At 38.7% G+C, this 13,594-nt stretch overlaps 1 protein-coding gene across 3 annotated transcripts in view; it reads left to right on the top strand.

Moving 5' to 3' along the window:
• The window catches only part of LOC150080006 (histone H4-like), a 35,295-nt gene that overhangs the window by 15,641 nt on the left and 6,060 nt on the right, over positions 1 to 13,594 (top strand). For all 3 annotated transcript variants that reach the window (XM_090383834.1, XM_090383833.1, XM_090383835.1), the window contains exon 3: positions 8,346 to 8,486. In XM_090383834.1, the coding sequence (XP_090239960.1) occupies positions 8,346 to 8,486 (141 nt within the window). The remainder of the gene's footprint in view (positions 1 to 8,345; positions 8,487 to 13,594) is intronic.

The following is a 13,594-nucleotide window of genomic DNA, read 5'->3' as shown; positions in this document are numbered from 1 at the left end:
TTGGAGCAGTGTGACATTGGAGGCAAATTGCTGCTATGGATAAAGGGGTGGTTGAGGGGGAGAAGACAGAGAGTGGTAATCAATGGACACTGCTCATTAGCATTAGCATTAGCATTAGTAGAGGCATTTGATGCAAGAAAGCAAGCTTATGCAGCATCAGCCAAAAAAAAAAAAAAAAAAAAGTAACATAAATAAATAAAAATAACCACTTCCACTTCACCCCTCTGTTCGTTCGAAATACCTGTCCAGCTGAGCCTTAAACTTATTTAGGCTATCAACTTCCACGACAAGGGATGGAAGTCTGTTCCACCCACCAACCACCCGCTGGCTAAAGGCAAATTTCCGCACATCTATCCTACATCTGTCTTTCCTCAATTTGAATTTATGCCCTCTCAGGTGATTTTTCTGAGCTAGAGGAAGAATCCCATCAGCATTGAGCATGCTCAAACCATTCAAGGCTTTGTACACCTCTATCAGATCACCCCTCTGGTGCCTAGTTTCCAGACACTGTAATTTGCAAAACTTAAGCCTTTCTTCGTAAGAGAACCCCTTTGTCCCATTCACCAATCTAGTTGCCCTTCTCTGTACTCGTTCCAGCAGCTCTACATCCTTCCTGAAATGAGGCCTCCAGGCCTGTATACAGTACTCTAGGTGTGGCCTGACCATTGCCTTATACAAGGGAATAATCACCTCCTTATCCCTGCTAGAAAAATTCCTATATATCATTGACAATACACCATGAGCTACTCTTGCAGCTCGTCTGCACTGCTCAGAGAACTTCATATCTGCCTGCACCACCACCCCCAGGTCCCTTTCATTCTCTACCACTGTCAGTGTAGTACCACAGAGTTGATACGTTGCTCTGGGGTTGCTGTTTCCCATATGTAGTACTTTACATTTGTCAATGTTAAACTTCATTTGCCACCTCGAAGCCCATCTGCTCAACCTTTCCAAATCCTGTTGCAGCAGCATAGTGTCAGTAGTGTCCTTGACAACCCTGCCAACCTTCGTATCGTCTGCAAACTTGGACATTAAGCCTGATATACCATCATCAATATCATTTATAAATACAGAAAACAATAAAGGCCCCAATACTGAACCCTGAGGGACTCCACTAATAACATTAGTCCACGATGAGCAGTGTCCATTGATTACCACTCTCTGTCTTCTCCCCCTCAACCACCCCTTTATCCATAGCAGCAACTTGCCTCCAATGCCACACTGCTCCAATTTGTGCAGCAGTCTTCCATGTGCAACAGTATCAAAAGCCTTTCTAAGATCCAAGTATATAATATCAAAGTTATTCCCTGCATCCAGTTCTTTTGTGACTGCATCATAGTATCCAATCAAATTGGTCAGGCAAGACTTCCCCTTAACAAAACCATGCTGTGTCCTAGCTATAACTGAAGTCTTGTCTAGATGATCCTGCAGTGCTTCTTTCACCAGTGCCTCCATTAATTTTCCGGGAACAGAAGTTAAACTCACAGGTCTATAATTACTTGTGTCAGCCTTTGATCCCCCTTTGTGAATTGGGGTCACATTTGCACATCTCCAGTCAATGGGTACCTCCCCTGAGTCCAAGGAAGCTCTCATAATTATGGCTAAGGGTTTGCTTACCTCCTTTGCTGCCTCCTTTAATCGTGGACTAATGTTATTAGTGGAGTCCCTCAGGGCTCAGTGTTCGGTCCATTATTGTTTTCTGTATTTATAAATGATATTGATGATGGTATATCAAGCTTAATGTCCAAGTTTGCAGATGATACAAAGGTTGGCAGGGTTGTCAAGGACACTACTGACACTATGCTGCTGCAACAGGATCTGGAAAGGTTGAGCAGATGGGCTGAGAGGTGGCAAATGAAGTTTAACATTGACAAATGTAAAGTACTACACATGGGAAACAGCAACCCCAGAGCAACGTATCAACTCTGTGGTACTACACTGACAGTGGTAGAGAATGAAAGGGACTTGGGGGTGGTTGTGCAGGCAGATATGAAGTTCTCTGAGCAGTGCAGACGGGCTGCAAGAGTAGCTCATGGAGTATTGTCAATGATATACAGGAATTTTTCCAGCAGGGATAAGGAGGTGATTATTCCATTGTATAAGGCAATGGTCAGGCCACACCTAGAGTACTGTATACAGGTCTGGAGGCCTCATTTCAAGAAGGATGTAGAGCTGCTGGAACGAGTACAGAGAAGGGCAACAAGATTAGTGAATGGAACAAAGGGGTGCTCTTACGAAGAAAGGCTTAAGTTTTGCAAATTACAGTGTCTGGAGACTAGGCACCAGCGAGGTGATCTGATAGAGGTGTATAAAGCCTTGAATGGTTTAAGCATGCTCAATGCTGATGGGATTCTTCCTCTAGCTCAGAAAAATCACCTGAGAGGGCATAAATTCAAATTGAGGAAAGACAGATGTAGGATAGACGTGTGGAAATTTGCCTTTAGCCAGCAGGTGGTTGGTTGGTGGAACAGACTTCCATCCCTTGTGGTGGAGGTTGATAGCCTAAATAAGTTTAAGGCTCAGCTGGACAGGTATTTGGAACGAACAGAGGGGTGAAGTGGAAGTGGGGTTTTTTTTTTTTTTTTTTGGCTGATGCTGCATAAGCTTGCTTTCTTGCATCAAATGCCTCTACTAATGCTAATGCTAATTCAGCATTCTGATGGGTGTCTATGAGAGAGAGAGAGAGCGAAGAGTCAGGCGGATGCCCTCGATGGAAGCCCATCAGGCTCTCAGCTACCTCAATAAAAGAGTTCACTCTTGTGGATCAGGTAACACAGCGGCGATCTACAAGGCAGAATGCAGTGGTTCCACAGTAACTAGTTATTGTTGGTGTCTCTATTGTCGGGGAGATGGGGAATATTATTATATAAAAAGAATAGGTGGAACAGGACCAGGGTATGTCTGCCTGGGGCAAAAGTTGGTGACGTCGTAGAGCAGATATCATATTTTAAGAGCACAAAAGGTGATATTGTTGTACACGTTGACACTAATGACCTTAAGACTAAGAGATCTACAGATTTACTTAACTACCGTATTTCCCCATGTATAAGACGCACCTTTTTTCGAAAAATTTGGGGTCTAAAAACTGGGTGCGTCTTATACAGTGGTTGTAGATTTTTTTACTTGCATTTCCCGCTTTTTTGCGCTTGTTGTCTTTGCGCTCATTGTTTCACACTTGTTACTGGCATATTAGGTTACGTTTTGCCATGTTCTGCCCAGAAATGTCTCAGAAAAGATTTTCGTACAGTGCTGAATTCAAGTTAAAAGTGATCCAGTTTGCAAAAGTGAATGGAAATCGTGCTGCTGAACATAAGTTTGGTCCTCCTCCAACTGAGAAAACAATTCGAGACTGGCTATGGGAAGAAGAAGAAACCCTACTGAAATACCACGGCAGAAGAAGGCCATGAGAGGCAAGTCAGCAAAATAGCCTGATTTAGAGAGGGAATTGAAGATATGGATTGAAGAGCAAAGGGCAATTGGAATTCCTGTGTCCACAAAGATGGTTCAGCATGAGGCAAGAAGAATTGCTGATGAAAAAGAAGTTACTGATTTCAAAGGAGAGCACAATTGGTGCTTCAGGTTCATGAAACGGAATGGACTAAGCATGCGTACAGACACCAGACTTGCCCAAAAGATGCCTGAAAGCTATGAGCAGAAGGTCCTTGAATTTCATCGTTTTGTCATTCAATGTCGGATGACACATCAGTTTGAGTTCGGACAGATTGCAAATATGAACGAAGTCCCCCTTCAATTTGATGTCCCAAGTAACAGAACTGTTGATAAGAAGGAGGTGAAAACTGTAACTGTGAAGACAAGTGGACACAAAAAGAGCCATTATACAGTTGTTCTAGCTTGTTGTGCCGATGGAACCAAGCTGCCTCCTATGCTGATTTTCAAACGCAAAACAATGCCAAAAGAAGACATTCCTCGAGGAGTGATTGTCCACGTTCATGACAAGGGTTGGATGGATCAGGATGGGATGAAGATCTGGTTTGAGAAAGTTTGGAGCAGGAGACCAGGTGGGCTCTTATGCAAACCTGCCCTATTGGTGCTTGATCAGTTCAGGGCACACATAATAAAAAACACAAAGAAGATTGCTGCAGAGCAAAAAACAAAACTTGCCGTCATACCTGGAGGCTTGGCATCCCAGCTCCAACCACTTGATGTCAGCATTAACAAACCCTTCAGAGCTGCCATGAGAGATGAATGGAACCAATGGATGAAGTCTTCTGGGGACAATTTGACACCAGCAGGAAGAGTGAAGAAACCAACTATAGGAGAAGTTTGTACCTAGGTGAAAAGATCCTGGGATAATATCGAGATCATTGTCAAGTCATTTAAGAAGTGTGGCATTTCGAATGCCATAGATGGAACTGAGGACGAGGCAATATATGAAGACAGTGATTCGTCATCAGACACAGATGAGGACAAGCTAATGGATGGAAGTTTTGACAGTGATGAGGAGTTGTATGAATTTTATGATGAATAAAACTTGAGTTCAATAACTTTATATAATACTTTTTTTTCAAATTTCTAACCCCAAAATTAAGGTGCATTTTATACATGGGGAAATACGGTAGTACAGCTCAATGTTGAAAAAAAAGTCAGGAGTTAGAGTTAAATTTGTAAGTGTCTGCAATCCTGCCCAGACACGATAGGAGGGCCTATATGATGAGGACCTTTTTAATCAATTCGGCCCTGGAGAGATTGTGCAGGGCTCGTGGGGTAGAATTTTTCTCAGCGTGGTCTGCGTTTGTTAACAGGAGAGATTGTTTCTAGGGATGGGATACACTTAAATAGAAAGGGTGCAAGAATATTTGCTGATGCTATTGAGGCAATGTTAGGTGGATTGGAAAACTTTTAGCTTGTCAAGTTTATGGTGTCATTCACAGACTAATAGATTAACAGTAGCCACAGGCAGAGGTGGAAATGATTCTTGCACTGCTTCAATTGGAATAAGCAACAGCCCGGAAATCAGTAACTTCTTGTTTCGTGACTCCCAGAAGTTCCCAGGAACTTCTGGGAGTCACGAAACAAGTAAATACATGGGCTGTGCTAGAGTAACTAAGAGTAAGAACAGCTGCATGTATAATTGCATGTACATCAATGCTAGGAGTATAGTAAATAAATTTGATGAATTTGAAGTGCTGGTTAAGACATTCAAGGCAGATATTGTTGGGATATCAGAGATATGGTGTCACTCAGATAATAAGGGATGCAAAATTGGCATTTGGGAAGTATAATGTGTACAGCAAGGATAGCAAGGGAGTGGGGTTATGCTGTTAGTTAAGAAACACATAAAATCAAAGGAAGTGCATTCAGTTGACATAGATGGACAGTGCAATATTGAGTCAGTTTGGTGTGACATAAGGACTGCGAAACCAAAAATGAGGGTAAGAGTTTGTTATAAGTCTAATTATTCTGGGTACAATGAACAATTATACAGAGAAATAGAATGGTCCAGTAAATCAGTGTCTTATAATGGGGGATTTTAACATCCCAGCTATAGACTGGAACTTGTGGGTTGGTCACTCGCACACTAACAAGGCTTTTGTGGATTTATTGGATGATTGTTTTCTACAGCAGTATGTTTGAGGGGCAGCCAGATGAAGTAATACTGTATATCTGATTATCAGCAGTGATTATTCATGCATTAAGAATTTGCAGATAGAGGAACCACTAGGCGGCAGTGGTCACAGTGTACTGATGTGGGATTTACTTAAAGATATAACTACCATCGAAGGTAAAGGGGGGGGTTTGTTTTCATAAAGGTGACTACAGTGGTCTCAGAGATTTTTTTTTAGGTTCTATACAGCATGACCAACTGATGATGTTACCAACAGCAAATTCTAAAAGGGAAGCATTCAAGGAAGTCATTTTGGAAGCTACTAGGCTTTTCATACCAACTAAGAAATTCTGCTCTAGGTCTAGGCCCAAATGGATGTCAGATGAACTAATGAGACTCGTGGCAGAGAAGAAAAATGCATGGGATACATATAAATTGACAGGCTATACAGAAGCCAATGGTACATACAAGCTAGTCTGTAATCAAGTCACATTGGAGGTTAGGCAAGCGAAGGCAGATTATGAAAAATCTTTGGCAAAGGATACAAAGACTTCTTTAATTATATAAACTCTAAAAGGAAGGAGAAGAATCAGATTGGCTCACTTGATATTACTGGTTTGATTGTAGATGATCATTCTCAGATAGCTGCTGAACTAAATGAGTAATTTGCATCTACATTCACGCATGAGGAGTTATTCATGGAGGAGAGGGCAAGATGTTTTTCACAATCTTACAGGGAGTTAAATGATTTCGTAATAACAGAGAGCAAAGTGGAGGAGAAATTGTTGAAGTTAAACATAAGAAAGGCACCAAGGGTAGATGGAATCTGTCCAGTTATATTAAAGGAGTTATATTAAAGCTTTTGATACTGTTGCACATGGAAGACTATTGTACAAATTGGAGCAGAATGGCATTAAGTAAGCAAACCCTTAGCCATAATTATGAGAGCATCCTTGGACTCTGGGAAATCCCCACGGACTGGAGATGTGCAAATGCATCTCCAAATCACAATGGGGGATCAAAGGGTGACATGAGTAATTACAGATCTGTTAGTTTGACTTCTGTTCCAGGGGGAAAAAAAAAGGAGTCACTGTTTAAAGAAGCATTGCAGGATCATCTAGACAAGACAGCAGTAATAATTCAGACACAGCATGAGTTTGTCAAGGGGAAGTCTTGTCTGACCAATTTGATTGGATACTATGATGTGGTCAAAAAAGAACTAGATGCAAAAAATAATTTTGATATCATATACTTCGATTCCAGGAAAGCTTTTGATACTGTTGCACATGGAAGACTACTGTACAAATTGGAGCAGAATGGCATTAAGGGCAAGTTGCTACAATGGATAAAAGAATGGTTGAGTGGGAAAAGACAGTAGTAATCAATGGATAATGTGGATTAATGTTATTAGTGGTGTCTCTTGGGGTTCGGTGTTGGGCCCATTGTTGTTTTGTATATTTATCAATGATATTGACGATGGTATATCAGGCTTAATATCCAAGTTTTCAGATGATACAAAAGTTGGCAGGGTTGTTAATAACAGTATACTGCTGCAACAGATCTGGAAAAGTTGGGTAGATGGGCTGAGAAGTGGCAACTGTTTAACATTTTAACATTGACAAATGCAAAGTACTGCATATGGGTGGTAGTAGTAACCCCAGAGAAATGTACCAACTGGGTGTTGTTACATTCATGGTAGTTGGAGAGCGAAAGAGACCTAGGGATGCAGTCAGATATGAAATTTTCTGAGTAGTATGTCACGGGGTCTTGTCAATGATATACAGGATTTTTGTGAGCAGGGATAAGGAGGTGATTATCCCCTTGTATAAGGCACTGGTCATGCCACACCTTGAGTACTGCGTACAGGTCTGGAAGCCTCATTTTAGGAAGGATGTAGATGTTGTTGTTATTTGGTTTTTTAGGAGCATTAGCAACTAAGGCCATATTGCTCGGGGAATATGCAGTGGTCATTCCCTAAACTTACCACACCCTCCGTGTTTGGTGGTGACGGGCTCAAACCCCGGTCTAATCAAGAAGCGTGTGCTACGCACCGTTGCTCCTTCCCACCTGGCTACGGAGGCGCCTGAAGGATGTAGAGTTGCTAGAACGAGTACAGAGAAAAGCAACAAGACTGGTGAAGGGAACAGAGGGGTGCTCCCATGAAGAAAGGCTTATTTTCTGCAGATTGCAGCTTCTGGAGACTAGGCACCTGCGAAGCAATCTGATTGAGGTGTATAAGGCCTTGAATGGATTGAGCAGACTCAATGCTGTTGGGATTCTTCCTCTTGCTCAGATTACAAATCTGAGTGGGCATAGATTCAATCTAAGGAAAGACAGTTGTAGAATAGATGTGCAGAATTTGCCTTTAGCCAGTGGATAGTTGATTGCTAGAACAAATTTCCATCTGTTATTGTGGAAGTTGATAGCTTAAATAAATTCAAGGCAGAACTAGACAAACATTTGGAACGATTGGATCAGTAAAATGGAAAGGTGTTTTTTTTTTTTTTGGCTGATGTTGTATAGGCTTGCTTTCTTTGTTCATGTGCCTCTACAAATGCTAATGCTTACTTTATGTTTGGTGTCTATGAATAATCATGTTGTATTCTTCTCTCAACACAAAAATTGCTTCTTTTTTTTTTTTTAAAATTCGATATATCTTTTCTGATCATTTTTCTTCTGTCCTTACAGATGTCAGAAGTGATTTAATTTTATTGATGAATAAATTGAAATTATCACTTATTTATATATATGTTTATATTAACTTGAAGACACTTTACAGACTTGTTCAGACCATTCTGGTTGTAGAACATGTAGTGGAGAATCCTTTCAAACAGTCCGGTTTGATAATCATTCTAGTGCAGAATCCATTCAGAGAGTCCGGTTTGATAATCATGATGAGATTGCTGCCTTCAGAAATGAGGTAAGAAAAAAAACATTTTTTTCTTCTCTATTTAAGCTAACATTCCTGTTGGCATTCATTACAGCTGCCAAAAGAAAGCTATACATGATTCCACATTTAAAAAAGTAAGTTATTTCGTGAAAAGTGACTTAATTATTTTTAAGTTTAAATCTTATGCTCAGGAACTTTAGGGAAAAAGCCTCATCTATGAGATCATGGGGAATACCATGCATGCATTTTAATTAAATAGTAATTAACTTCTTGAAAAAAATTCTTCATGGGGCCCTCTAAACATTCATTTTCAAAAAAAAAAAAAAAAATGAATGAAGAAGGATAGTTGATAGAAAATATAGAATCCAATGATCTGTAAGAGAAGTGCTTCCTAACTACACTGTCCTAACTCTACTACAAAAATGAGAACTCAAAATCAGCTGAATCTGCTTTGAAAATGCTCTAATCTCTGATTACTGCTGCGGAAAATTCTGAGGAATTAAATTTACAACTCTTGGCACACTTAAAATATTTAGTCCATTATTTGAGTTAGTAATTGATTTAAAAAAGTCATAGACTAATTTTTTCCCACTTGTTTGGCTATAAACTATATATACATTGTATATATATATATATATAGTTTATAGCCAAATAAACTATAGCCTATACTATATATATACAGTATAGGCAAATAGATTAGATAAGTATAGGAGTGCTTACCTGACAGGTGTAGCAATGGAAAAATTAAAAGTGCTTGAAAAATAAAAACAGATTACCTAAAAAATCATATAGATAAAATTAAATGAAAATATATAAATGGTACTTAATGATGTATTTATTTATTTGCTTAAAAGTTACCAAAATTAATAACTTGTAACCTAACTTAACTTTATAACATAACTTCTGATGTTTAGTTAAAATGCAATAGATTATATATGTAAAAATATTATGGAGGATACTTTTGTATGCTAAAATAATTTATTCTTTAAAGGTGTGATAAATAGAGAAATACAATTGCGTTTTGTTTTTATAGCCCATGTTGATGTCAGAGTAATGTCAAATGTTTGTTATTAGAAGCTGTAACGGGCTTTATCTTTCTATTATTCTTCTCCACAATAGCAATGAACAGCAAACTTCATAGTTTCACTGTCAAAATTCACCAGGTTTTGCTATTCATTGTGAAAAGTTTCTTGAAACTACCACATACTTTGTTGCCCTTTAATAGTTTCACTATTAAGATGCAGAAGTTTGTCATAATGGTCCAAAGATAAAATACAATTCACTGTTTCTTTCATGGATACTGTGTAAGGTGATCCTAAGATTTTTAAATGCATAAAGGACTCATTCTTGAAACATTGCTACATGGCAGTTTTCAAGCAACTGGCTTCTCATCAACTGGTAGCTGGCCTCTATTAGTGAAAAGCGAAACCTTAGTGCCAGGTACTTCAATGTTCACTGTGAAGAGAATGATCCCCATGGTTAAATGAATGTAGTAAAGTGTAGAAAGCAAATAAAATTTGACTACTGCATTGAAATCTCACCCTACAGTCTTTTAGTGTGAGGTGTGATCAAAAAATTCTGGGACGGACTTTTATTTTGAAACTTTGTATCATAGTGACTTGACGCAACATGTTTAGAAATTCATATAGGTAGTAACACACGAATCACCCATTATCCATAGTCAGTCTGAATTAGTGCATGTTGAATAGAATGTGTTTTATTTGTTTCACATTTTAAAACAAGTGATTTACTGAACAGAAAATTTTCAACCAATTTCGTTCCAAATTTTTTTTTTATGAGAACCTAAAGCACAAGAGATATTAAAACCAATAGTACTTAGTACTGTGCATGGGTTGAAGGTTGAGAAGACGAAAGAAGATATTTATTAACATTAGACTCGAATTTCTGTAGATTGTAATTTTCAGGAAATATATGTGAAGCGAGGTTGTCCAGAAAACAGTAGGAATAAATGAAGAAGAAAAGTTGGTTCTGTGAGTTCGAAGTTGGATAATGAATGGATGTTAGCTGGTTGCAGCACATGTTCGGACTGGTTTGGAAGAGAGAGAGTGGGAATTATAGAACCGAATTCAGAAGAACAGTGTCAATAAAACCTATAGAAAAGGAACGAAGCAGAAAAGGTCATTGATTAACCTGACTGCACTCTTTTGAATGGAATCTAGAAGCCTGAGAGAGGTTTTAGGGGACACTGCCCCAGAAGTGGGAACAATATTCTATGGTAGGAAAGATTTGTGATTTGTACAGAGTGAACAGCTTGAAAAGTAACACTGAGAGTGAAAGAGGAAACCCAGTTTTTTAGATGCAGAGGAAGCAGTATTTATTTGTGATATTTATGATGTGCCTATGCCAAGAGAGATTACAAGCCAGGGTAATCCATAATTGAGATATGTAATCATGTCTAAAAATCAGTGTTGTTGAAGATAAGCATAGGAGCGAAAGAATCCCGTTTGTGAGATGTAAGCCAGGACTGAGTTTTAGAAGGATTGAAGTTAACTTGCTGCTTTGTTTAAAGTCTTGTTGCCTTTAATGGAAAGAACAGAAAAATAAAATGCAGTGTAGCATAATATTATTGTATGAAAATTGATAATTTATGTACCTAAAATGTGTTTGTTTATAATCACACACTAATCTGAACATTTTGGTAATTTGAGCTTCCCACTTGCATTAATCAGATTACCATGCTTGTACAGCATAAACTATTTTAAGGATAATTTTCACTTCATAGTGGACATGAAGCTTTTATCACCTATATAAATAGCATTTGGATAAAGAAAACTACAGAACATAGAGGTGAAAAAATTGAGTGAAGTGTTACTTTTTTTTTTCTGATGCTACATAAGTTTATTTCCTTGCATCATTTTGCCAGTATTCACTAATTGTGAGTTGTTCCTACTGGGCATAATGGGCATAAGTCCATTCCAATAAGAAAACTTTTATAACTACAATTCTGATACACATACTGACAAAAATATGTGTAAACTTTATTAATTGTGATGGCTGTTAACAAAAGAATAAAATTTCTATTTTTATGAATCATTATTAATCATTGGCCATAGAATGTGCTCTTTAATTTTTCCAGGTAATTGCATTTCAGATCTCTTTTATATTTACACTTTTTGTTTGATTTTTGAAACAAATCAAAATATGTTTGATTCCTACATTCTTCAATTACTAAATATTTAGAGTGAATGCTGCACTCACATCTTGTGATTATGGGCTTGAAAGAGAAGAACGATAGATATCATCATTCTTCTCTTTTTTGGTGATTCCTTTCTACTTCTGACACACTCTCTCTCTCTCTCTCACTCAGGGTAACATTAGCATTAGTAGAGGCATATGATGCAAGAAAGCAAGCTTATGCAGCATCAGCCAAAAAAAAACCACTCCCATTTCACCCCTCCGTTCATTCGAAATACCTGTCCAGCTGAGCCTTAAATTTATTTAGGTTATCAATTTCCACAACAAGGGATGGAAGTTCCACCAACCAACTACCACTGGCTAAAGGCAAATTTCCGCACATCTATCCTACATCTGTCTTTCTTCAATTTGAATTTATGCCCTCTCAGATGATTATTCTGAGCCTTGTGATTATTCTTGACCATTGCCTTATACAAGGGAATAATCATCTCCTTATCCCTGCTAGAAAAATTCCTGTATATCATTGACAGGACACCATGAGCTACTCTTGCAGCCCGTCTGCACTGCTCAGAGAACTTCATGTCTGCCTGCACAAATACCCCCAGGTCCTTTTCATTCTCTACCACTGTCAGTGTAGTACCACAGAGTTGATACGTTGCTCTGGGGCTACTGTTTCCCATATGTAGTACTTTACATTTGTCAACGTTAAACTTAATTTGCCACCTCTCAGCCCATCTGCTCAACCTTTCCAGATACTGTTGCAGCAGCATAGCATCAGTAGTGTCCTTAACAACCCTGCCAACCTTTGTATCGTCTGCAAACTTGGACATTAAGCTTGATATATCATCATCAATATCATTTATAAATACAGAAAACAACAATGGACCCAACACTGAACCCTGAGGAACTCCACTAATAACATTAGTCCACGATGAGCAGTGTCCATTGATTACCACTCTCTGTCTTTCCCCCTCAACCATCCCTTAATCCATAGCAGCAATTTGCCTCCAATGCCACACTGCTCCAATTTCTGCAGCAGTCTTCCATTTGCAACCATATCAAAAGCCTTTCTAAGATCCAAATATATAATATCAAAGTTATTCCCTGCATCCAGTTCTTTTGTGACTGCATCATAGTATCCACTCAAATTGGTCATGCAAGACTTTCCCTTAACAAAACCATGCTATGTCCGAGCTATAACTGAAGTCTTGTCTAGATGATCCTGCAGTGCTTCTTTAAACAGTGTCTCCATTAATTTTCCTGGAACAGAAGTTAAACTCACAGGTCTATAATTACTTGTGTCAGCCTTTGATCCTCCTTTGTGAATTGGGGTCACATTTGCATATCTCCAGTCTATGGGTACCTCCCCTGGGTTTGTTTACTTTGCTGCCTCCTTTAATATAACTGGATAGATCCCATCCACCCCGGGTGCCTTTTTTATGTTTATCCCCAACAATTTCTTCTCCACTTTCCTCTCAGTTATTACAAAATCATGTAGATCACTGCCAGAGTTAACTTCACCTCTGGCATTCCCTTTCCTGAATAACTCCTCATGTGTGAATGTAGATGCAAAATACTTGTTTAGTTTGTTAGCCACCTGAGCAGGATCCTCAACTGTTGAACCATCAATATCCAGTGGACCAATCTGATTCATCCCTTTCCTTCTAGAGTTTACATAGGTAAAGAACTCTTTTCTGTTTTTCTTTGCATCCTTTGCCAAGGATTTCTCATAATCTGCCTTTGCCTGCCTAATCTCCTTTGTGACTTGGTTACAGACCAACTTATATCTATCATAGGCTTCCATGTCACCCATTAATTTGTATGTATCCCATGCATTTTTCTTCTCTGCCATATGTCTCATTAGTTCATCTGACATCCATTTAGGCCCAAACCTTGAACAATATTTCTTAGTTGGTATGTAAAGCCTAGTAGCTTCCAAGGTAAGTTCTTTGAATGCTTCCCATTTTGAATTTGCTGTTGGT

The sequence above is a fragment of the Mastigoproctus giganteus genome, chromosome 10 (genome assembly GCF_048544385.1).
Source record: "Mastigoproctus giganteus isolate SK-2022 chromosome 10, ASM4854438v1, whole genome shotgun sequence".
NCBI classification, from domain to species: Eukaryota; Metazoa; Arthropoda; class Arachnida; order Uropygi; family Thelyphonidae; genus Mastigoproctus; species Mastigoproctus giganteus.
Note: the sequence above shows the minus strand (reverse complement) of the source record. Positions and strands in the feature narration are given on the sequence as shown.